Source organism: Cannabis sativa, chromosome 3 (genome assembly GCF_029168945.1).
Source record: "Cannabis sativa cultivar Pink pepper isolate KNU-18-1 chromosome 3, ASM2916894v1, whole genome shotgun sequence".
Taxonomy (NCBI): Eukaryota; Viridiplantae; Streptophyta; class Magnoliopsida; order Rosales; family Cannabaceae; genus Cannabis; species Cannabis sativa.
In genome coordinates this window covers 21,948,032-21,973,449 of record NC_083603.1, presented here as the reverse complement: position 1 = coordinate 21,973,449, position 25,418 = coordinate 21,948,032, and the positions used below count along the sequence as shown (strand labels likewise).

The following is a 25,418-nucleotide window of genomic DNA, read 5'->3' as shown; positions in this document are numbered from 1 at the left end:
TTTCAAACCTTTTCCCATCTTTTGCATGATACTTTTAATTTCAAACAATGTGTATGCTTCAACTTGTTGATCATTTAGTTGAAGATCCTTAATTCTAAATCTTTTTCTTTGTAATATAACAATGTCTTCTGACAATGTAGTGTAGTTTGATTGCCAAAGTTTTGTCGCATCAGAAACTTGCCAATGAATGAATGAGGATTATTACAAAAAGATGCCTTAATTCATTTCCAGTAACCCAAATTGCAGCTTCAGTCAAGCAGTCAATCCATTCTTTGTCATCATCTAATAATCCCAAAGCATAACATGCACCCTTGAAAGTTGAATATGTCACTCCATTCACCGTTCTAATACTTTCATACGAAGTGTATCCTTTAACAAAATTTAATAGCATTCTCATGTAGAAGCATTCTCCTATTGAAAGGTGTGCAAAGTATATTCTTCCAATTGCAACTCCATAGTTTCTTCTTGTCCATATTTTATCTTTCGAATTCCAAACCCAAAATGTAGGGAAATCAGAATAAGCTAGCTCTCGGGCATCCTCGTTATTTTTATTTGTCTCTAACCATTCAGTAAACTTTATTTTATCTACTCCAGGTGTGACCAAGACATCTTCTGTGCACTTATCTTCTCCAAATATTACTGTATCCTCTCCAGGTAAATGGAACGACAATCTTTCAACTGATGGCTTTCGATAATGTATGTCGAATTGGAAGATTCTCCAGCAGGCTTCAATTGTTGATATGTTATCTTCTCCAAATATTACTGAATGCTTTCCAGGTAAATGGAACGACAATCTTTTAGCCGATGGCTTTCGATAATGTATGTCGAATTGGAAGATTCTCCAGCAAGCTTCAATTGTTGATATGTTATCTTCTCCAAATATTACTGAATGCTCTCCAGGTAAATGGAACGACAATCTTTTAGCCGATGGCTTTCGATAATGTATGTCGAATTGGAAGATTCTCCAGCAAGCTTCAATTGTTGATATGTATCTGCAGTCAAGATATATTTTAATCTTGTCTATCTCTTCAGTGGTGTCGATAGATTCCATTGTTGTAGTTGTTATGTCAGACCCTTTATGGACATACTTGAAAAGATATTTGATGGATCTTGAGTAATTCCAAAGCTCGACATTAATATGTGTATCGAATTTGACTATTAAGTTTCTACGATAAGGGACCACGTAACGATTATCTAATAAGATATGTTTCTTTTCAACATGAATACCTCTATAAAAGAATTTGAATTTTTTAAATGAATTGATGAAAATAAGTATAGTATTTCTAAAGAATATTAATATTATAGCGTATCTCATGAATTTTTAAAATCACAATTGTTAAAATGGTATATAATTAACTAAATGTGAATTCTAAATTTTGTAATTACAATTTTTGAGTACCTGTATTTCTCTTTTTGTAGATTGGAAAGTCATCTATGTCGATTGTAGTTTGATCATTGAATTTTTTGGGGAAATGTTTCGTGCACTTGTCATTCATCATACATGGAGAATTTGCATTGAGCTTTCCACATGGTCTATGAATCATAAACTTTTTTACTACATTATAGTCACCAGGGTCGACATTGATGTCTGGGATTTCTGCACTTACTATTTTGTCAATATGGGCTGCTGAAGGATTTTTTGTTGTTCGATCCAAGAAAAGTAGTATGTGTGCATGAGGTAAACCTCTTTTTTGGAACTCAATTGTGTAGACACCTGTGAAAATTTGTAAAAAAGAAAAATAACTTTTTAGTGATTTTGTTAAAAGTTGTAAATAAATATTGTGTATAATAAATTTATTTTAGGAGGATATGATAACTAAGAAAACTAACATGCAATTATTTTTCCAAACTGTTGTTCTTGTTTGAGGTCTTGCATAAGCTGAAATAACTTTATCTGAAAGACTTTGCATATGATATCAACCCGATTCTCATCATCTTTCTGTCCAATTAAATTGAGCATATCATTTATTTATGGCCATTTTGGGTTGCAAATGAAAGTTAAGAACAAATTGGGATATCCTGCCCATTTACAAATGGCCATTGCATCTTGATAATTTTGTGCTCTATATCGTGGTCCCCCTGTATGTGATGAAGGCAAGATTATTGTTTTTTCGACTTTTGTGCAATCTGAATCACCTCGACGAATAGCATCCATTAAACCAGAGTAAAGGTGAGTTCTTAATTTATTTTGGTACTTTCGTACATGCAAAATCTTTCTTCTTCAATTGCCATGTAAGAATCAACTATGTATTGTTGCAATAGTCTACCCGCTCGATGTAGGGTGTGTCCCTCATTTAATCTTTGTTGGAACCTAAATGAATAGTATTGCAACATTGTCAATTGTTTCCTTTTGGAAGTTGTTTCTATTACGGCTCTGAAAGGTATGTGAAGTCTGTATCCATCTTCACCGTAAGGGTGTATCAATGGATATGTCATAAAACATGAAGCTTGGGTGTAAATCTGTTATTCTTTGAAGTCCATGAGTTCGACGCTCTACAATAACATCACGTTCATAGTTTGCTTCACTGAAATCACCCACTATTAACCTTGCTACTTCAGAAACTGTTGGCATATTGTATTGACGACCATCGATAGTCATGCTTTGTAGGAGCCGTAAACGGAATGTAGATTCTGGTTGTTCTTTGTATCTAATCCTCACCATTCTAAATGATTTGACCAAATTATTATTTTGGTCTAACATTTTAGATAATTCAACAACTACTTCATGATCAATTTCTGTCTTCCTTTCATGGTTGAACATTGTGTTTATTCTATTTCTGATCTCATTGTCAGTATCATATATAAAGCTGAGCAAATTGTGGTCTTTTCCCTTCTTCTGGAAATAATGAACCAATGTGATGATAATTTTGGCCGTTCATCCAAAAAACATAAGGGCATTTTGATTGATTGATTGACCTACCAATTCGGCCTCCCATTGATGTGAATGCAAACATCGAGTTGTAAATCCTTATGTTTTTCCTGAATTTGACTCTTTTTTGTCCAGAGTCGTCTTGAAGGACATATTTGAGAAAAGGGGGTGCTTCTTTCAACAATGGTATTTGTACGCATCCTTCCATACAACATAATGAGAATTGGGGATTTCAAATCTTTTAAAATTTCTTAGTTCGTTCTTCATACCATAGAATGGCATCACAATATTTGCATGTGTGAGTAGGAGGTCTAAAATTCCATGTTGTTGTCCAATTAGATGTTTAAAGAATAAATACAACTATTATTAGAAATAAAATATTGAATTTTATAAAGTGAATATTGTAATTTAATAAAATCATTACAATACCGTGATTCTCGTGGCTTTGGATATTTTGAAGGACATAGTTGTTAATTCTATCAATTTCGTAATCATAGTTATAAGGAATACTACCTATTTTATAGATATTTAAATTGTTAAATAAGCCTTCATAGTTATATTAGTTTCATAATTGTGGAGACATGTAGTTTCACATAAAATACCTATTTTTGGGTTAAAACTATTTAATGAAATACTTATGGAGCTTTGTATGTTTTCATTGACAGAGGGGCAATGTGTTTTTACTTCTCCACTATCTTCTGTATTATTTGTTGGACATTTATTGTTATTTAAAAATTATAAAATAAATTAGTAGTTGTAAATTTAGAAAGATGAACATTAACGAACAATAACAAATTTTGATGTGAATATACCTATTGGAAGAAGGTACTTTTCGACACTTGATGAAGTGTGGGTATTAATTCCTTCATTTGATTGTAAAGATTGGCAACTAAAACATAGTAGAAACACATTGTTATGTTACTACTATAATGAAATATTTTGATTGATATATATGAATAAAAGTTGTTGTATTGATAATGTTAATAATACTATTTGATTGAAGCAATTGGGTGTGACGTAGAATCTTCTCCAATTTCATAGATTTTGCGAAAAATATTACTATTTCTAGGATCAAAGTAATTTTCTTTGTTAAATCATATTTGTATCTACTATAGATAGTAGTCACTTTTCGCTTGAATCTGGCATGCTTGCATATCTTCTTTTGCAGAGCAACAAAGTTATTGTTTATTGTGGGAGATTGGATCCTTAATGAATGTTTCTTAACTTGCAATTTTAATTTCTTCTCTTGCCGAGATAAAGATGCGAGTTGTTGACGCAAGTAAGAAAAGTGATGGGGAATATTCTTTGAATCACTAAATTCTTTGATAGTTGCATAAATCATATCCATTGAGTCTGTACAATAATATAACATAATAGATTATATTAGGGAAATTTCATATTTTGGCCTTAATAATACAACCCACATCAAAATTTATACCCTCCATTAATTTGTACAAATTTAGTCTAGTTATTACATGAACTTCCCATTTTACCCTTTTTTTTAAAAAAAAAATTGTTAAGAACTGAATTGGTCTTTTTCTCTCTTCCCTCTCTCTCGTGCACCACACACTCTCTCTAGAAAAAACTGAAAAAACTTCTCAAAAATTTCCCTCTTTCTCGTCCGTCCCACTCTCTCGTCCCTCTCTCTCTTCCCTCTTGAATGGTTGTTTGTCGGTGGGTGTTGGTGGAAAACCGAAGCACACCCCAATATCACTTAAGAATTTTACATCATTACAATGGGTAAGTTGTGTTTTAAGCATTTTGTTAGACTTTATGTAGTTTAAAATTATTATCTGTGTCGTATTTGATGAAACTGCTGTTTTTTGGTCTGAAATGGTTGAGATCTGACAGATCTAGTTTTCAGTCGAAATCTGGGTTTTCAAGTTGTTATCGATGATATATCGATAACTTATCGATGGTTTGTCGATGGTTTTGCGAGGAAAGGTCAGTGATGACCATTATCGACGTGTTGTCGACGGTGTGTCGATAGCATGTCGACGAAAAGCAATCAACCTATTATTTATAAGTTGTCGATATTTTGTCGACTGTTTTTCGATAGAATGTCGACCAAAAGCAATCAACCTATTATTTAGAAGTTGTCGAAATTTTGTCGACTGTTTGTCGATAGCATGTCGACGTAAAAAACAATCAACCTATTGTTTAGAACTTGTCGACACTATGTCGACAATATATCGATGCAAATGAAAAAAGCCATAAATAAAACATAAAATAGCATTAAAATATCATTAAAAATAACATAAAATAACATTAAAAATAACAGAAAATAAAGTTCATAAAAAAAAAAACAAACAAACATTAAATAAAACTCACCAAAAGCCATAACATAACAAATTATTAAAATTGTTTGGCTTGTGGGTGAGACTTGCAATACTTGCATAATGTTCCAGGCTTCACCGGTTTACCGTTAAAGATGCCTAGTTTGCAACGACGGCATCCTTCGGGGAACCCTGGTGGCGGAGCCGGCCATACACCAGTTTTGCTAAATTGAGCTTCAAGTTGTATCGACCTTAACTCGTTCCGATTTCGTTCTTTTTCGAAAGCTCTATCGGCGTCAAAAACTTTCTGCATTTCAGGAGTAATTAGCCATCATCCTCCTGCTTCAGCTCTTCAGGAGTTAAGATTGGGAATTTTCCCTTGTTCTTTCTAGGCGCCATATTTAGAACTTAAGAATAAGAGAAATTTTTAAGTGTAAGAGAAGTAGAAGACAAGAGCACTTATGAATAAGAAAGGGATTTGCTTTTATAGAGCAGTATACATGTTGGGAATGTAAGAAAATTTAATGGCCATTAAATGTGTAACTGTATAGGTGAAACGCATGAAATGGTGTATTTGTCGACAGAATATCGATACTATGTCGATATGATGTCGACAACATGCCAATTTAATGACACGACAAACTTATTTGTCGATACTATGTCGACGTAATGTCGATAGCTTATCGATAGGACACGTGTCTGACATGCAACATGGCAGTTGGGAAGGGTTGTTGGGAATGTAGGTAAAATTTATTAACATTAAATGTGTAACCGTAAAATATGAAATGCATGCACTGTGTGTTTGTCGAGTGAATGTCGATACTATGTCGATTGTTTGTTGATATAGGAATGGATTTATTACCATTGTACACGCGTCTGACATGCAAATTCCTTTGGGAGTATATGTCGATATGATGTCGATGGTGTGTCGATTATATATCGATGAGGACTGACACCAGCATGCTTGGTAATGTTGTCGACATTATGTCGATATTATGTCGACAAATTGTCGATAATACGTGTCATATTTTCTGCTGTTGTTGTTATCGACATTATGTCGATTGATGTTGATGGGATGTCGATATTTGTTTTTTTTTTGTGTTTTTTCCTTTACTCACCTTGTTTGTTTGGTTTGAAATTGTAGGAGACAAAGTGTTCCTTGTTGTATCGTACGATGGTGTTTGGTTATGTGAGAATTATAATTGGATTTACAAAGCAGATAGCAGCTTGACGTTGACAGTTACAACTGAGACAACCCTACAAGAACTGCGCCAAATTTTATATGAAGAGTTGGAAGTTGATCCTGTAGCGTATGATTTAAAGTTGGAGATTTGTTCCTTGTACATGAAGGGACAAATGGTTGCGCCAGAGGTTATTAAGAGAGAACGCCAACTGAGAACGTTCTTAGAGATGAGGGCAACAATGTCAAATACAGAGTTTATGACATTATTCGTGACCAAGGTGAGAAAAGTTGGGAATTTGGAGCCTACGCCGCCTACTAATCCCCTCCCTCGGAGTGTGGTAGGGTCTTGCATTCCCGAAACAGATGTTGGGATTGGTGTGAATGAGGAGGTTCCGACCAATGTAGAGGTTCCGACCAATGTAGATCAAGAACAAGAAGCGACAGGATTTCATCAGTTTGAAGAGTTCGATACAACCTTCTACAATAACGATCCTATTGTAGATTTGAATATGGACGATGAACATGATTTGACATTCGATAAAGCCGTAGCGGGACCTTCATTGAGGTTAGAGTGTGTACCGAGTAACTTGAATGCGAGACGTTCAGATCACTGTCAAGCAGCACCATGGGTGGTTGACCACCTTATTAAGGGGAAGTACACCCAAGATGGAACTAAGTACAAGGCTAAAGACATATAGAGGGACATGTTTGACAACTATGGTATCCAGATGAGTTATGTGAAGGCGTGGAGGTGCAGGGAGATGGGACTTACGTATGCTAGGGGTACGCCTGAGTTTTCATACATGAAGCTTCCTGGATGCTTGTACATGCTAGAACAGAAGAATCCAGGTACCATTACTGACTTGTATTTGGAGGATGAGCGGTTCAAGTACTGTTTTATATCACTCGGTGCATGTATAAGGGGCTTTTCTTTTTGTCGTCCTGTTTTGAGTATCGATGACACCTTCTTGAAGACGAAGTACGACGGTATAATGTTAGGAGAATTTGGAAAGAAAAAGTAGATAAGGTTGGGCTCATTTCATATGGAATTTTCTTGATTAGATTTACAACTTCTGAGGACAGGGACTCTGTTCTGAATGGGGGCTATACCTTTTTCAACAAAAGGCCAATGATTATGAAGGCTTGGCATCCTGACCTGAATTTCAGAAAGGAGGATATACGCAAAGTCCCTATATGGATTCAGCTTGAAAATCTTGATTTGAAGTATTGGGGACAAAACACTCTATTCAAATTGGTAGGAGAGATTGGTGAACCAATTTTGGTAGATGAAGTAACCAAGCATAGGCAGAAGCTAACCTTCCCAAGAGTGTTAGTTGAAGTGTCTATGACCCAAGAACTTGTGGAAAAGATCGAATTTGAAGATGAGCATGACTTTATTGCTTCTGTGGGAGTTAAATACGAGTGGAAACCAATTTTGTGCACACACTGTAAAGGATTGGGACACACTGCTGAAGCTTGTAGGAAAAAATTTGGGGTGCAAACACAGCAACAATGGGTGATGAAAACGAAAAAAGTAGAGGAGAAAAAGCAATTGGCAGCAGACTCTGATGGTTTCAAACCAGTAACTAATGGATGGAAACCAAAAGAAACTGAACAACAAGAGCAAACTAATTGAGAATACCTTTGATATATTGCAGGAACACACAGAAGAGAATGGGGCTGGGGTTCAAATCCAAAGTCCAGGATTGGATAAGAAAAGAGGAGGGGGAGTACCTCCTCTCCAAAATGGATGGAATCCTAGCGTGGAATGTCTGGGGGGCTAACAACCAACAAAAACAAAACTTAATCAAGCAATTGATTCATTCTCAAAGTGTTGGTCTTGTTGGGCTCCTCGAGACAAGAGTAAAGGCTGCCAAGCTTGGAGCCTTGTACTCTAATGTTTTTAATGGTTGGTGTTTTACGAGTAATATTGCATGGCATAAAGGTGGGCGAATGATCATTGCTTGGAATCCAAATACCTTCAGAATCAACATACTCAAATGCACAAGTCAATTAATCCATCTCCAAGTCTCTACTTCTGATGGTAAGATTTTCCTTGTAATATTTGTTTATGCTTTTAATGATGAGGAAGGTAGAAAGATACTGTGGACAGATTTAGAAGGCCTAAATACTCAGGAAGCATGGGTTGTATTGGGAGATTTTAATGACATTTTGAATTAAGAGGAAAGAGTTGGGGATCGGGTTAAAGATCAACATTCTCATCTGTTCAAAGACTGTGTTAATTACTGTCAGCTTGAAGATATTAGAAGCAGTGGAAAGTTTTTCACTTGGTGTAATAAGCAACAAGGGAGAGACCGAATATACTCAAAGATAGATAGGATTTTGGCCAATTCGAAATGGTATGATTTGTTTCCTGGTGCAGAAGCAATTTTTATGAACGAAGGGATGTTTGATCACTCACCAGCCCTCCTTACTTTTCACCAGTTATCACAGATGGGGAAGAAGCCTTTCAGATATTTCAGGATGTGGAGTTCACATCCTGACTATGCACAGCAGGTGAATCGTGTTTGGAAGCAGGTTGTTCATGGTACTCTGATGTATCAAATAGTTGCCAAGCTCAAAGCTCTAAAACCTGTGCTAAAACAAATCAATCGAGAAGGTTTTTCTGACCTACATGCAACATCAATTCAAGCACAGGAAATACTTAATGAGTGCCAAAATAAACTCACTATGGAGCCACTAAACCAGCAAGTACAAATTGCAGAAGCAGAAGCTAGAAGTAAATTCATTCAAGCTCACAAGAAGTACCAATCTTTCCTACATCAAAAAGCTAAAATCAATTGGGTCAAGGAGGGTGATGATAACACAGCAATCTTTCACGCGAGTATCAAAGCCAGAAACAACAAAAATAGAATCCTTTCCATATTGGATTCTCAGGGGAATAGAGTCAATGAACCAAGCAGAATATCTGAGATTTTTTCAGATTATTACAAACATTTGCTAGGCACAAGCATGCCAAACAGAAGGAGAGTTATAGCAGGAGTAATGGAAAATGGGCCAACAATTTCTAATCAACAAAGAGAAAGCTTGCTACAGCCTATCACTGATGAAGAGATAAAAAAAGCTATGTTTGACATACCTGGAGCTAAAGCACCAGGTCCGGATGGATACTCTAGCTACTTCTTCCAAGATAATTGGAATTTAGTTGGAGAGGACATATGCAATGCAGTAAGGTCTTTTCTCCATTCTGGGAAGATATTAAGGGAAATCAACTGCACAGCTCTCACTATCATCCCCAAAGTCAGATTCCCCAACAATCCAAGTGACTATAGACCAATTGCATGCTGCAATGTGATCTATAAAGTTGCAACTAAAGTAATTTGCTCCAGATTAAAGCATATCCTTCCTGACATTGTGGCCCAAAATCAGGGAGGATTTGTCCAAGGAAGATTTATTGCGCACAATATCATGATCTGTCGAGACTTGGTTAGACACTATGGAAGACATTCAAAAAAGGCTAATTGCATAATCAAACTTGATTTGCAAAAAGCGTACGACACTATTGAGTGGGATTTCCTTGAAGAAGTCCTAAAAGGATTACTCTTCCCTGATCAATTCATTTCCCTCATAATGAATTGTATCAGAACACCAAAATTTTCTCTTTTTTTCAATGGTTCCCTCCATGGGTTTTTGAATCAAAGAGAGGATTAAGACAAGGAGACCCACTATCCCCTCTCCTTTTTGTAATTGGAATGGAATATTTGACAAGAATCATGAAGAAAGTGGGATGCAAGAAGGATTTTGCCTTCCATGAGAGATGTGATGGTCTCAAGCTTAACCATTTATGTTTTGCAGATGATGTACTACTTTTCTGCAGAGGAGATTTCAAGAGTATTATCCTTTTGCTACAAGGATTGAAACTCTTCTCAGCAACCTCTGGATTGCAGCCTAATAAAGCTAAATCGGCCATTTACTGTAGCAACATGGAAGAATATGAGATAGGAAGAGTCTTAGAAGCTTCTGGATTCACAAGGCAACAAACTCCATTCAGATATCTTGGTGTTCCTATCTGCACCAAAAAAATTTCAAAACAGGAATGCAATGTTCTAATTGAAAAGATGATTGCAAGAATTCGAACATGGAGCACCAGACATATCTCCTTTGCAGGTAGAGCAGTACTCATCAATTCAGTACTTTCAGCTATACACTCTTATTGGTGCCAAATACTCAAGCTCCCAAAGAAGGTAATACACGAGATAGAAGCTATTTGTAGAGCTTTTTTATGGAAAGGCCAATTCATGATGCAAGGAGCAGGTTTACTAGCCTGGGATAAGGTATGCCAATCAAGAACAGAAGGAGGCTCGGGGATTAAAAAGATTGCTGAATGGAATATGGCTGCCCTCTTCAAATATGTGTGGGCCCTTGCTAATAAAGAGGATAACTTGTGGGTCAAATGGATACACAATGTGTATCTTAAAGAGGAAGAATGGTGGGAATACCAAGCTCCTAGTAATGGGAGCTGGTATTGGAAGCAAATAGTGGCAGCAAAGAATCAATTAAGCAACTTGGTGGACACACAGAATTTCTCCCAAACCAGGTACACAATTTCACTTGGTTATGAACTGCTATGTCCCATTCAAAATAGGGTGACTTGGAGTAACGAAGTATGGAATAGGTTTAACACACCTAAACATAGTTTTATACTATGGTTTGCCATACAAGATAGACTGAAAACTAAGGAAAGACTACAAAAATTCCAAGTACTAACTGTCGCGGATTGCAGCTTCTGCTCACACAAGTTGGAGACTACAAAGCATCTGTTCTTCACCTGCTTATTTTCTCTTGAGTGCTTACAGAAAATCAAAGATTGGCTGAATTGGGGGGCTCGAACCAATGAGCTAACACAGCTGTTAAAATGGATTCACAAAGCAAAAATCAGCAAGTTTAAGAAGCAAGTTTTGGCAGCAGCAACAGCAAGCTTAGTTTACTTGATTTGGTTTGCTAGAAATGAAAAATTGTGGAATAATCAAGTAGAAAACATTGATGTAACTGTACAGAAAGTTAAACATAGTGTTAAACATAGAATAGAGTTGTTTTGGCCTAAAAAGGTAGGACAACAAGATAGAGATTGGTTTCACATGTTGTGAATACCTTTACTGTTTTCGGGAAATCTTTTGATTAAAAGATGCTCAGATAATTGTATTTGATTGTAAATGATTGTGGAATATCAATAAACTTGCTGATTTATCAAAAAAATTATTGTCGGTTGCTTATGGTATCGTTAACAGTGAGAATAACGACTCTTGGACGTATTTCTTACAGAAGTTTAGGGTAGCAATTGGCGTGGTTGAGAACTTAGTGTTTGTGTCAGATAGGCATCAAAGCATTGATCATTCTGTTGAACTCGTTTTTCCCGAAGCAGTCCACTGTGCATGCTATCACCACATTGTTATGAACGTGAACGCCAAGTTCAAGACTGATGCTTTTCACAACCAAATATATAATGTTGCTTACGCATGGTCGAAGACTGAATGTGATAGAGAGTTCGAGAAGCTTAGAAAGATGAATCCGGCCATTGCTGCATATGTGGAGAGTATAGGGTTTGAGAAGTGGGCTCACCCTTATTGTTTGGGCGATAGACACAACATCATGACGAGCAACGCTGCTGAAAGCTTCAATAGTGTTACAGAAGAGTTCAAGAAATATCCAATAACTACTTTGGTTGAATTTATCAGGTTCACACTGCAATCGTGGTTCGCTGATCGCCTCGAAATGCTGACAAATGTACCACCCCTTTGGCCACGCTCTTTGAAAAAAACTTGGCAAAAATTCATGAAAATGCAAGGTACAGGCGTGTCCAACGAAATGGAGCCAATTTGTATAACGTTGGTAGGGAACCTAACGGTGAAAGAGGTGGTGATGTGAACCTAGTTGAAAGAACATGCACCTGCGGCGTGTTCACGTTATTGAAACTCCCTTGCCTTCATGCATGTGTCGCGGCATTGAAAACAAACACAAGTGTGTACACGCTTTGCTCACCTTATTATTCAAAAGAAACGTGGAAGAAGATTTACGATGATACCATCAATCTTGCTGGTGATGAGGATGATTGGGTTCTCCCATAACACATCAAGAATATGAAAGTTGGGGTACCTGTGGAAAGAAGCCTGTAAGTCGTCCAAGAAAAAGCAACGCTGGAAGAAGACGGGAGAACCGTTTCCCGTCTGGTGATAAAAAAGGTTTTGTACCTCGAAACTGCAGCCGCTGTGGCAGTTCAGGCCACAACAGAGCAACATGCAAAGCCCGCATTTGAGGGGTAGTGTACTTATTCGTTGTAATAACATGTTTTCTATTTCAGGTTTGAAACTGCTTTAAAATAATGTCGATGTTGAATATTTTTTGAATATTTTAATTATTTTAGGTTTAATAGTTATTTTTGTTGAATAATATCGATATTTTATATTTGAAACCACGAATAATTATCAAAATTTGAACGAAGAGAAAGTCTATATATACATAACTGTAATGTTAATTACAAAAAATATACAATGTCACCATAATTACACATATAATCAGCCGACATTCTGGTAAAATAAATCAACACACCACCGTTCACGAAACAACTTGATCCGGCCTTGCGTGACATCGGTCAATCCACGTTGCATCATGAGATGCTCCACATACTCAATGCAATAAACGCCACAATCACCACTAAATGCAAAATAAAATATAAAGTTAGTCTAACGTAAAACATATTTTAATACTATAGTACTTTTTTATCGCTATGTACCTGCTAATTGCCTTCGGAACTAAGTCGTGAGTGGCTCGACTCGCATGTATATTGGGAAGCACCGTGATATCCTTGTTAGTTAACGCCATGATCTGGTTGTTGCGAGGAAAATCCCCGGTTGCATGGATTAGCGAGGGCAGCAGTTCTTCCCAAGTCTTCAAGACGGGTGCCATGGCGGTCCAATGACAGACGCTGGAATCACAGTCGTAGACATTAATTTTCCACAGCTCTATGTCAACTTCAACTGTGACCCAATGCCTTTGGTTCGGAAGATGCAAAATGAAGTAAATGAAGTCATTACCCATCCATCTCAGAAAGAACTGGTTCTGTAATTACGGAGAACATCGAAACAATTAACAAACCATAATAATCCTCCCAAATAATTAACAATTAAACTTATAATCATAGTTCAACATTTAAAATCTTACTAAAACAATACCTTATGAACCCCTCTGCAGTACTCCAGGATATAACCCTCCCATACAAAGTTTCTCCTTGCACCCCTGTGGTTCGTCCATGCACTGCTGATCATGGTGGTCACGAATGTGGAGAGAATGATACCGTTCTGAGGAAAGGTCAATGGATAGTCGGCGCGTCGCCTCCTCAGCATGTGCATTGCTGCATCTATATGCTGCATATAAAGGGAAATGTCAGCTAGACAACAAAATATATCAATTGCACATAAAGTTGTAGAGTAAAGTAATATTATAAAATACTTTACTTACGTCATCTGTAAGCCATTCCTGTGGTATCAGCAGCTTCCAAAAGAATGATGGACCGTAATCACCAATTCTCAAATCCCGAAGTCGGTGGTTCGGAATGAGTCCACAACACAACTTTCGTGAAGTATCTAACAATTGCTGATTCGGTGGCGCCAGGGGATCAAACGTCGAAGAAGGCCTCTGTCTTTTCTTCATCTTCGTGTAGTCACGGAACCATACAGGAGGATTTCCCTTCCTCTTTCGACTCTTAACCCCTGCAGGTTGTGCCTCTATCGACAGAATGTCACCCTGGGACTCGCTGTCATGTACATGGATAACACCTGTATCGACGGGAGTCGCTGGGGCTCCCTCATAAGGACCGTACCTGTCAGGGAAGACCTCCTCCTCTTCTAATGGGGGTGATGCAGCTGGTAGTGGGGTAGATGGATCTGCTGGGGCCTCCGATGCTGAAGCTGTCGTTGGCGGACGATTCAACATGGCCAATATATTTTGGAGCAGCTCCATAATCACATTCTGACCACCCTTCAGCTCTACATGGCTGGTCTCTTATGTCTTCTTCAGCTCGGTATGACAAACGTACATACCCTTCTGGTCAGCCTCGATCCTTTTAAACCTCCCCACTAAATCACCGTACTCGGCACCACGAACGCGTGATGAAGATGGTGCACTGGGCGGAGGGTCTGAACCAGTGGCCTGAAAAAATATATACCAAAAAAATACGGTAAGCATACGATAATTCCACAATGTAACAAATATCACAAAACAAAAACAATAAAACAATCATAAAAAAAAAAAGTTCCAAAAATTTGTACCTGAGTGTCTGTTTCCTGAGTGTCTGGTACCTGAGTATCTGCCTCAGCCTCTGTGTCATCCACACCATCATCAACCAAGTTTTCCACACCATCGTAAGATATGGTCCTCACAAATGCCTCCTCCTTTGTCCGTGGAAGTAGCCCCTTCACCACTTCAAGATTCTGTTTATGGTTCAAAAAATATTAGAATAAAACCATTTAGCATTTATTACAAGCATTTATGTTAAATAATTACTCTAAACATAAGTGAAATTCATACCCGTCTAGAAAATAATGCACTGACTTCTTTCTTCCCAATATCACCCTTGCTCGTCTAGCTAAGCATCCTAGGAAACCGAATCCCGTGATTCGTGCCATACCTCTTCCCTACCTCCAAAATGGCCTCATACGCCCAATATTGTACTGCAGGTGCGAAGCCATATGCTGTGTATTTGCACTCATGCTGAACATCCAAACTCAGCTTCTTCTCGTAGTTCGCCTTCATGTCTTTTTGAAGCGAGTGCATGAGTCTTGCGAATGAGTGCTTCCCCCAAGGAATTCGGAAGAAGAACTCGAGATCTTCGACATATCTAAGTATGTCAGGCGTAATCAGTGCGTTAGCCTCGCGACCCAGAAGCACTGACTTAACAAACAAGCACAAGCTGAGGTTGTACAAGTCTTTCGGGTTCTGACAGTTTGTGAACCTATCTTGGAGTGCTTCTGTCTTCACACTACCAGAACGGTTGAAATATTTGTTGATCAATCGGTCTGAGCCTTCGCGAGCAACCTGCACAGCCTTCTCCTCTTCTGTTGGCCCGGTGGAGAAGTCCAGGCCTGTAATGAGTGCAAACTCAAGCACTCCGAATCTGAGCTCCTTTTGACCAACGTAAAACTGCATCCTCAACTCCTCCTGAGCATCAACCTTCATCTTATGCAGCATCAGCTGGTGAAATAATACTAAGGAGAATGCCAGGGGTAAGACATTCCAAAAATTGCCGAAACGGCTTTCCTTCGCCGTGTTATTCAAATGGAACTCCTCAAACCGAGCCTTGATTTTTGCAAAAGTCCCGGTGCCTCTGTAAGTAACGCGGCCAGTAAAATGCTTGGATGCTGGAATTATGAGTCTGGGAGCCATTTGAAAAAATAAAAACAAAAAAAATATTACTGTCAAAAAATTTAAGAAAGGTCGACATCATGTCGATATTCAGTCGACATCATCCAAAAGTAAACAACAACACAACTTGTTCGACAACATATCGACATACTGTCGACATGTAATCGATATTCCAATAAAATCAACGCAACACATCATCACACAATATTATCGACATTGTGTCGACATCATGTCGACATGGGGTCGATACATCACACAGAACATAACAGTATAACGTGTCGACAACATATCGACATACCATCGATATGCTGTCAACATTCTAATAAAATAAACACAACACATTATCACACAATATTATCGACATTGCGTCGACATCATGTTGACATGGGGTCGATATATCACATAGAAAATAACAGCATAAAGTGTCGACAACATATCAACATACAATCGACATGCTGTCGACAACGAAATAATATCAATGAATTTACATTGTGTCGACAATGTATCGACATACAATCGACATGTGGTCGACAAATAAATTTAAACACTAAATTCAGTTCAAAAATTTTTCACTCAACATATGTCGACATTCTATCGACACACAATCGACATCCTATCGATACACTTTATCACACAGACATTTCTAATGGTCATTTTGTCGATATTATATCGATATCCTATCGATATCGCATCGATAAAATTGTTTCAAAAAATAGACACAACTGATGAACATGCAGAAAACCATCCAAATTCGAATACACAATCTAAAACAATCTAATATGAAGAACATACACAAATTCGCATCCAAATCTATGAAAATTCTAATTTTTAATGAGAAAAGAACTTACGGTTATAATTCGGGTTCCCTCGGTGGTTCGTGGTCGTGGTCGTGGGTGGCCGTGGGTCGTCGTGGATCAATGTGGATCTGTGTGGGACGTTGTGGGTGGTTCGGTCGCATCGTGGGGGTGAGTCGTCGTCCTCGGTCGCGTCTGTGGGTTTAGTCGTGGGGGTGGGTCGTCGTCGTCGGCGTCTGGGTTTAGTTGTGGTCGTGGTCGGGTAGGGTTGTTGGTTGTTTTGTTTCGTGGGCAGGGACGAAGAGGAGAGGGAAAGACGGAGAGAGAAACGGAAAGAAGAGAAAGAGAGAGAGGGAAAGAGAGAGTGGGAAAATTAAATGTAAGGGGTATTTTGGGTAGAATTTAAAAATAGTGGAATTGTTTTGTACAAATTAGTAAGGGGTATAAAATTTGATATGTGTTGTATTATTAAGGCCAAAAAGTGAAATTTTCCTTATGTTATCAATTATAATGAACATCGTATTAATTTATATGATTAAATATAATTATAATTCAAAGTATGAGATTCCATCAATTTCTAAAAGTCTTGTCCTGTGACATGGTTGTGTACTCTTTCCTCTAGAGAGATTTTATTCTGTGTGTTCTGTTCTTGTTGAAAAGTTCTATTTTGTCATCTTTTGTGAGTACTTGTGTTTATCATGGCTTCCAGTAGTCGGCAAGGACTAGTTGAAGAGGAGGATGGATACAATATTTGGCTTGATGAAGAATCAGAGGCTGTCTTGGATTATGACACTAATGACCAAACTGAGAAAGACTATGACGATCGGTGGTGTCTTGTAGGAAGGTTTTTAACAGAGAGATAAATTGATTTTGATGCTATGCAACACTTATTGGCTTCGCTATGGCAGCCTGGAAAAGGTATGTTTGTCAAGGAGTTGGATACAAATCGTTTCTTGTTTCAGTTTTACCACGAAATTGACACTCAAAGCGTTATTGATCGGAGTCCGTGAACTTTCAATAAGTTTCTTCTGGTGTTTACAAGATTGAAGCCTGGTGAGAATCCCAGATTAGTTGCACTGAATGAGGTGGATTTTTGGGTTCAACTGCATGACTTACGGTCAGGGTTTCGAACAGTCACGTTGGCTAAAGATGTAGCGAACTACATTGGTAAATTTGTGGAATCTGATGAGAAGAATTTTTTGGGCCTTTGGAGGGACTTCCTTCGAGTTAGAGTCACTATAAATGTCAATAAGCCTCTCAAAAGACGTATGAGGCTTCGGAATATTGCTGGGGTTGAGTTTTGGACGAATTTCAAATATGAACATCTTCCTACTTTTTGTTTCATATGCGGGATTATGGGGCACTCTGAAAATTTTTGCCCACGATGTTTTGATACAACAACCGGGTCGTTGGTTAAACCTTATGGGGACTGGATGAGAGTTAAACCAAAACGTACCAGCCATATGATTGGAAAGAAATGGCTAAAACAATTTAGAGTTGTAATGGAGGAATGCCAGACGGATGCAGACCAGCCGAATTGAGATCAAGTTTCTAGACCAGCTCCGGTGAGACAATTAATGTCGTATCCTCATCCTAATCAAGCAGCTGTGATGAAGGAGAAAATTGTGGGACACGAATCAAGCAATAATGAGGCAGCTAATAGACAGAAAGGTGAATCAACAATTGAAGTAATTGGAGGGCTGACTGACACTGATTGTGGGGAACATAATGACATTAATGTTGAGGAAGATTGCTTGATGGTAATTGATTCAAAAAGGCGTAGAACTGAGATGGGCGGTGGTGTTAATTCTGAAGACAATTTGGAAGTGAAGAATAAGGCCCAAGTTCAAATGGATTCAAAAAATGTGGATTTGGTGGGCTCTGGTTTCCTTAAGGATATTGTGGTCCAAAAGAAGCCCAACTTTGTATTTCATTGTGAAACACTTTGTAGACAAGACCAAGTGGAAAAGGTTCGAATTTCTCTGGGATTTGATGGAATGTTTGCTGTTGATGTGAAGGGCAGAAGTGGAGGTATAGCTCTCTTATGGAGACATGAAGAAGAAGCTTCTCTTATTCGGTTTGCTGACAATTATATTGATATGGAAGTTAATGTAGTGGGACAAAGTAAATGGAGGTTCACTGACCTCTATGGTGAGCCAAATCCCAGCAAAAGAAAGGCTACTTGGGACTTACTTCGTTCACTTTCTACTAGTTCCAATCTTCCTTGGTGTGTAATGGGGGACCTCAACAATGTGAGTTCTTATGAAGATAAACAAGGCGGCAATTGCTACCCTGATTTTCTGATTCAGGGGTTTCAACAGGCCCTTACAGATAGTGGACTGCAAGACATGGACTTATGTGGCTATCCCTTCACTTGGGAGAGGGGTAGAGGAACGGATAACTGGATCGAAGTGCGACTTGACAGGGGCTTGGTTAACCAAGCTTGGCTTGATATGTTCTCTGTTGCCAAACTTTATAATCTTGAAGTCTCAACATCGGACCATTGTCCGATTTTTATGGATTTGACTACTGAGCTATCAAATTCTACAATGGGAAGGTTCAAATTCAAGAATGCTTGGTTGCGGGAACCCATGTGTATTCAGCTGGTTAAGGATAGTTGGGAGGGCTGTATTGAGCGTGATATTCAAAGTAAGGTGGCTGCTTGTAGTGCTCAATTTCAAGGCTGGGGAAAGGAATACACTGGAAATTTTAAAGAAAGAATCTTGCGTTGGAAGAAGGAGATGAAACGCTGGAAGTTTGGGCGAGATGATATTTCCATTACGAATTTCAAACAAGCGAAACTGAACTTGGTTGAAACTTATGCCTAGTGGGAAGTATTTTGGTGCCAAAGATCAAAGCAGTTGTGGCTCCAAGATGGGGATAATAACAGCAAGTTCTTTCACGCTTCGGCTTCAGCTCGTCGTCGAAATAATTCCATTCAGAGACTTCAAAATGAGTCAGGTTTGTGGGTGGATTGGAAAATGGGATTACCTGATGTGATGATGAACTACTTCTCAAATCTTTTCACCTCGGCTCAAACGAATTGGCGAGAAGTTACTGCTGCTGTTCAATCACGAGTTATTCATGACCAAAATGCATCTTTGATGCAACCTGTTTCTTGTGAGGAGGTTCGTAAGGCTTTATTCCAAATGCACCCCAACAAATCTCCGGGACCCGACGGTATGACTCCGGCTTTCTTTCAGAAATGTTGGTATGTGGTTGGTAATGATGTCTTTAATTTTGTCAATTCTTTTTTCGAATCTGGCCATTTTCCTACTGGTATCAATGCAACCAATTTGGTTTTGATTCCTAAAAAAAAACAACCTCTTGATATGGGAGATTTCCGTCTGATTGCACTGTGTAATGTCCTCTATAAAATAATTTCCAAGGTCATTGCTAATAGACTTAAGCATGTCCTGCCTACAATTATTTCGGAGACACAAAGTGCTTTTTCGCAAGGTCGATTAATTTCCGATAATATAATGATCTCTTATGAGATTATGCATTTTTTTGAAAAGGAAAAGAAGAGGACGAGAGGGGTTCATGGCTCTTAAATTAGATATGAGCAAAGCTTATGATAGATTGGAGTGGGGTTACATTAGAGCTATGCTTGAAAGGATGGGTTTCGATGGAAGGTGGATTAACTTAGTCATGTATTGTACTAGTTCTGTGTCCTTCTCTATTGTTCATGGTGGACATGAAATAGGCCCTATTGGAGCGTCTCGTGGAATTAGACAAGGAGATCCTTTGTCTCCTTATCTCTTTATTCTTTGTGCGGAAGGTCTTGCGTGTCTTTTGAAAAGTTATGAGCAAAGTGGACTACTCACGGGGTGTAAAATTTCTCGTCAAGCTCCAATAATTTCTCATATGTTATTTGCGGATGACAGCTATATTTATTGTAGAGCAATGGAAGAAGAAACCTTTAATGTCAAGGAGTTATTGCATACTTTCGAATTGGCTTCTGGGCAAAAAATAAGCTTTTCAAAATCATCTGTTTTTTATAGCAGCAATACTGTTGTTGGCCAAAGAGATACCATATGTGATTTGCTGGGAATATTTGAAGCAGGTGAAAATGGTACCTACTTGGGACTTCCATACTCTATTGGAAGAAACAAAAATTCTATCCTGGGTTTTCTTAAAGATAAACTTAGGAAAAGAATAAATGGCTGGGAAGGGAGGATGCTTTCAAGGGCTGGAAAAGAAGTGTTATTAAAATCAGTTGCCCAAGCATTACCAAACTATGCTATGTGTGTTTTACTACTGCCTGTTGATACTTGTAAAGAGCTTGAGAGGCTCATGGCAAAGTTCTGGTGGAATACGGGCAAAACTCAATCAAGGGGTACTAGTTGGATGAGTTGGAGACGCATGTGTCGACACAAGCATGCTCGGGGTTTGGGATTTCGTGACTTGCGTGATTTTAATATCGCTCTCCTTGGAAAACAGGCGTGGCGATTATTGACTCGTGATTCATCTCTGGTTGGGCGGGTGTTTAAAGCTCGATACTACCCTGCAGCAAATTTCCTACAGTCTGAATTGGGTGACAACCCAAGTTTTGTTTGGCGCAGTGTTTTCGAAGCTAAGGATCTGTTGCTTTCTGGTGTTAGTAGATCGACTGGGGCTGGAGAAACTGTCTCTGTTATGAATGATCCATGGTTGCCTGACACTAATCCTTTTGTAATTTCCACTCATCCTGCTTTAATGCATCAGTCCGTTAGTAGCCTAATGAGAGTTGATTCTCGTAGTTGGGATGATGACATTATCCAGGATCTTTTTGAGGAAAGAGATCAGGCCCTCATTTATTCTATTCAGCTAAGCGATACTACTGTGGAGGATAAATGGTACTGGAAGTATGACAACCATGGAGGGTATACGGTTAATAGTGCATACAAGCACATGCAGGTTTTGAAGGGGGCTTGGCCTACTGACCAGTCAACAAATATCTGGCGTGTTCTCTGGAATATTAAGGTGCCTCCTAAGGTCTGCAATTTTTTGTGGAGAGCGGTTTCGGGATGTTTGCCTACTTGTGTTAAATTGTAGCAGAGACATATTCCAGTGAATGCAACCTGTCCCGCCTGCAATGAGGATTATGAAACAATTTTTCATGTCCTTGTCACTTGTCCCATAGCTTTATCATGTTGGAACAGATCTCGGGTGGATGTGGGAAATGTTGCTGATGGTGATATAGACTTTTATAACTGGTTTCTGCTGGCTGTTAACCGTGGTAGAGATGCTGAATTGGAGGAATTGGCAATGATAGCTTGGGCAATATGGAAGGCTCGTAATGAAGTTGTATGGCAGCAAAAGAGTTCTAATGCAGCAAGTATAGTAGCATCAGCAAGATCAAACCTTGATCAATTTAAGTTTGCTCAGGACAGAAGAGGTTACTCTCTCTCTCATCTGGTGGTAGATGGGAATAAATCTGAGCAATGGTCTAAACCCAATGGGAATCAGATTAAGGTAAATGTGGATGGTGCTTTGTTTGCTCAAGAAGGACGATTTGGTTTGGGTTGTTTAGCCAGAGACAACAATGGTAGAATGATTGAAGCCTATACTTTGGGGAAGATGGGACGGGTTGATCCTGAAATGGCGAAAATCATTGGTATCAAAGAGGCGTTAAGTTGGATTGACAAACATCATTGGCAAAATGTTGTTCTGGAATCTGATAGTTTATTGTGTGTTCAAGCTATTAAGAGCAACATTCCTATGTTGTCTCAATTTGGTTTATTTGTAATCGATGTGCGTCAATTATTATTGTCTTTGAATTCTGTGGACATTTGTTTTGTTAAACGATCTGCAAACAACGCAGCTCACTGTCTTGCCAGGAGCTCTTGTTTCTCTTCAGGTCGTGCACTTCAGTTTGAGGATTGTTCTTCTGAAGTGCGTTCAGTTATTTTGAATGATTGCTATTCTTAATAAAAGGTTACTACTTTTATTCAAAAAATATAATTATAATTCTAAAATAATTACTTATTTGAAATAAATGATAAATGTTTTTAAAAAAAAATTAAAGAAAGATGGAACAAAACTGTAAGGAGGTTGAAAAAATAAATTACGAATAGGAACTAATTTTTTTTGCAATAATCTTATTGGTAAATACATACTATTTATTTTTGTGAATTTTGAGAGTATTAGTCATTTGAAACCTTATTACGATTATGTTTAAATTTGTCTTAAATAGTAAAAATTTTAAAATATATATTTTATACATATATATATATATGATCATCTTATTTAAGACAATTAAGAATGTAGAATAAAGTATCTGAACACACTTATTTTAAAACTAGGTGAATGTTACGTGGCGAGCCACGTATTGTTAGTTTTATTTAAGGTTTTATCTTTTTTTTTTTAGATTTTTGTAAGTAGAGTGATATGATTATTTAAGGTTTCTCTTTCTTTACATTTTAAATTTTTGAAATTTGAGGCCCCACAAAGCTAATTTATCTTTTTAAAACTTTAATAAACAGTTTTATACATGTTGGCACTTGGCACCAAATGATACAATGCTTTTAACGAAATCTTTATCAGCCAAATTTTGCGACAGTGATGGCTATTTGTATTCTAGGATATATAATCACATTATGTGAAACTACTTGCATAGTAAATGTAATGTACAAGCTGCACTCTATTACTATAAAAGACCATTAGCATTATGCATATTATCAATATTCCTAAGTGGGATTCAAAGATATTCAAGTACATAGAAAAATTAGTGTTTTGTGGAATGAGGTTCTTTCTATCTCTCTTGTAAGGGGATAATTTTTATTGTAACTTGTTCATCAAACGGCCATTGCTTGGATGATATAGTTCCCTCCAATCCTAAAGAAAACTCTATCAACAAATGTGTTCCTTACGTGTTGCCTATCCCCTGAAACATAAAGGCAAGCAAAAACATCAAAATCCCCAAGCTTTATTGCACCATGTGCACCGACCTACAAAATCATGTATATCAATCAAAATAATAATGAGCATTAGATTATACGCATTTGATGCAGGAAAAGAAAGTTTGGAAAAAAACTAACAATGAATTGTGACAAAAACATGAATAATGACCAATGAGGAATAATAATAAGGGACTAACTTTGACATCTCTATGTATGTGGCGCCCATGAAGATGTAGATATATGCTCAACCATTCAATATCTCACGCAGTATTGTAGCTATAACCACTTCATCAAAACCATTTGGGTGTGCAACTTTCAATATGTGAAGACAAGATCCTCCAGCCATGAAAGGCATGACTACCCAAAGAAATTGACCATTCACAAAAGAGTAGTAAGACTTCCGTACATTAGGATTTTCCACCAGTGTCATAGTCTGTGCTTCACGAAAAATGTTATCCTGTAAGATGATAGGATTCAAATAAAGAAAATAAAATATAAGAAATAACCAATTTGAGCTCCATATATTCCTTAAGTCGTCTCTGCAGCAGGCTTCACCATTGTCGATTCCTTCACATCGATCACAAGCTTTTCCATATTTTTCTTCCTTCATTGAGCCCAAATAGACAATCATAATAGGAAAACAACATAATTAAATAAAGGTATGCTTTTTGTTATCGTTTTTAAGATTTAAGTTATAAAGCAAATGAATATTAAGCTATCAAACTGAAATTAAGCTAGTGATGAAATGTTATTTGTTTTCAAGAGACTCACGAACAGTTTCCTTGAAACATACCATCAAATTAAACAGTCCAATTCAAAAACTTCAATTGGGTCTCATGTTATTCGACGTGATGAGCTTTAGAATTTGTATAAGTTGGCAATAAAGGTGAGTGTGGCCCACTTTTAGTAAAGTACAAATTCATGAAAGTTGAATCATTTTTACAAAATCACTATCCAAAATAGCTAAGCTGCTTCTTTATTTTAAAACCCCAGAAAGTATTTGCACAAATTGGTGAATAAGAACGATGTCAACCAACAACTGTTATAAGCAAACAAACCACAAAATAGACAAAACCTAGCGAACCATTGAAAAATCAACAAGGTAACAAATAAAATCAATAAATAAAATAACAATAGAATAGAAATACAAAACAGGGTAACAAATCATAGATAAACCAACATTAATACATATACATATATAGTACCTATATTTGCTAAAGATGACGATGTGGCCTTGGTCGAAAGGGGAAGAGGGAGACACGCGAGAGAGAGGGAAAGTGAGACGTCGGGCTGTTGGTTTCAACGATCTCTGACCAGAGGTGGATACATCGATTATCTGTTGGTTCGTCGGGCGTTGGATAATAAGAGGGCTTACTTTACCATCGACAACATGATAATCGTTAACTTCCTTCGACGATTCCAATGATAAAGCAATCGATTGGGGTTCGTTTCATGAAGATATTTTTAGATGGACTGGTTGTTAGAGTTTCTATAGGAGAAGTTTTAGGGGTTTCAAAGGAAGATGAGATCCGATGGGTAATTTTGTTTATTAAATATATTTATTTATTATTTTATTTATAGGTTAGTCGACGTTAACTTTAACGGAATCAAAAAACCAAGAAATGTTAAACAAGAATTGTCGTTAGATAGGCACTTTTAATAGATAAAGATATAAAATAGTCAAAGTGACAGAATAATGTGTTATTTGTAAAGTATAAAAAAAAACAATAAATATAATTAGGTTGTACAGAAAAGAGATAATTATCTAACATTCATCAATGTTGTGGTTGACTGTTTATTATCTTTGCTTCAATCTTCGTCATTAAGAGGTAAAATACAAAAGTATTTTTAAAAAAAAAAATAGGAAAGAGAATTAAAAGTAGTATATAATACAATTATCATTATAGTGTATCAATTTCAATAGGTATAATATTTAATATTCTATAATTATTAATAAAATTTAGATTGGATTAATTTTGATTTTCACTATTTTTTGTGTGGTATATAAGAAATATTAATTTAAATGTAGAAGTT

At 37.4% G+C, this 25,418-nt stretch overlaps 2 protein-coding genes and 1 non-coding gene across 4 annotated transcripts; 2 read left to right on the top strand and 1 right to left on the bottom strand.

Annotated features, from left to right (window-relative positions):
• The first annotated feature begins 6,837 nt into the window (after window positions 1-6,837).
• LOC115723622 (uncharacterized) lies at window positions 6,838-7,964 on the top strand. Its single transcript, XM_061112438.1, has 2 exons — window positions 6,838-6,983; window positions 7,391-7,964. The coding sequence occupies exons 1-2, from the start codon at window positions 6,838-6,840 to the stop codon at window positions 7,962-7,964; spliced, it is 720 nt and encodes a 239-aa protein (XP_060968421.1).
• A 2,077-nt stretch (window positions 7,965-10,041) lies between these two features.
• Window positions 10,042-11,436, top strand: LOC133035977 (uncharacterized). The gene has a single exon (XM_061112437.1). The coding sequence runs from the start codon at window positions 10,042-10,044 to the stop codon at window positions 11,434-11,436; it is 1,395 nt and encodes a 464-aa protein (XP_060968420.1).
• Window positions 11,437-22,896: 11,460 nt separating this feature from the next.
• On the bottom strand, window positions 22,897-24,984 carry LOC115709093 (uncharacterized). Of its 2 annotated transcripts, none has more exons than XR_009686656.1 (3): window positions 24,590-24,984; window positions 23,582-23,988; window positions 22,897-23,432 (listed from the first exon to the last, which is right to left on the bottom strand). It is a non-coding gene; the product is annotated as an uncharacterized LOC115709093 (transcript). The 2 variants fall into 2 exon arrangements; XR_009686655.1 differs by having other exon boundaries at window positions 22,901-23,368; window positions 24,590-24,976.
• Between the last annotated feature and the right edge of the window lie 434 nt (window positions 24,985-25,418).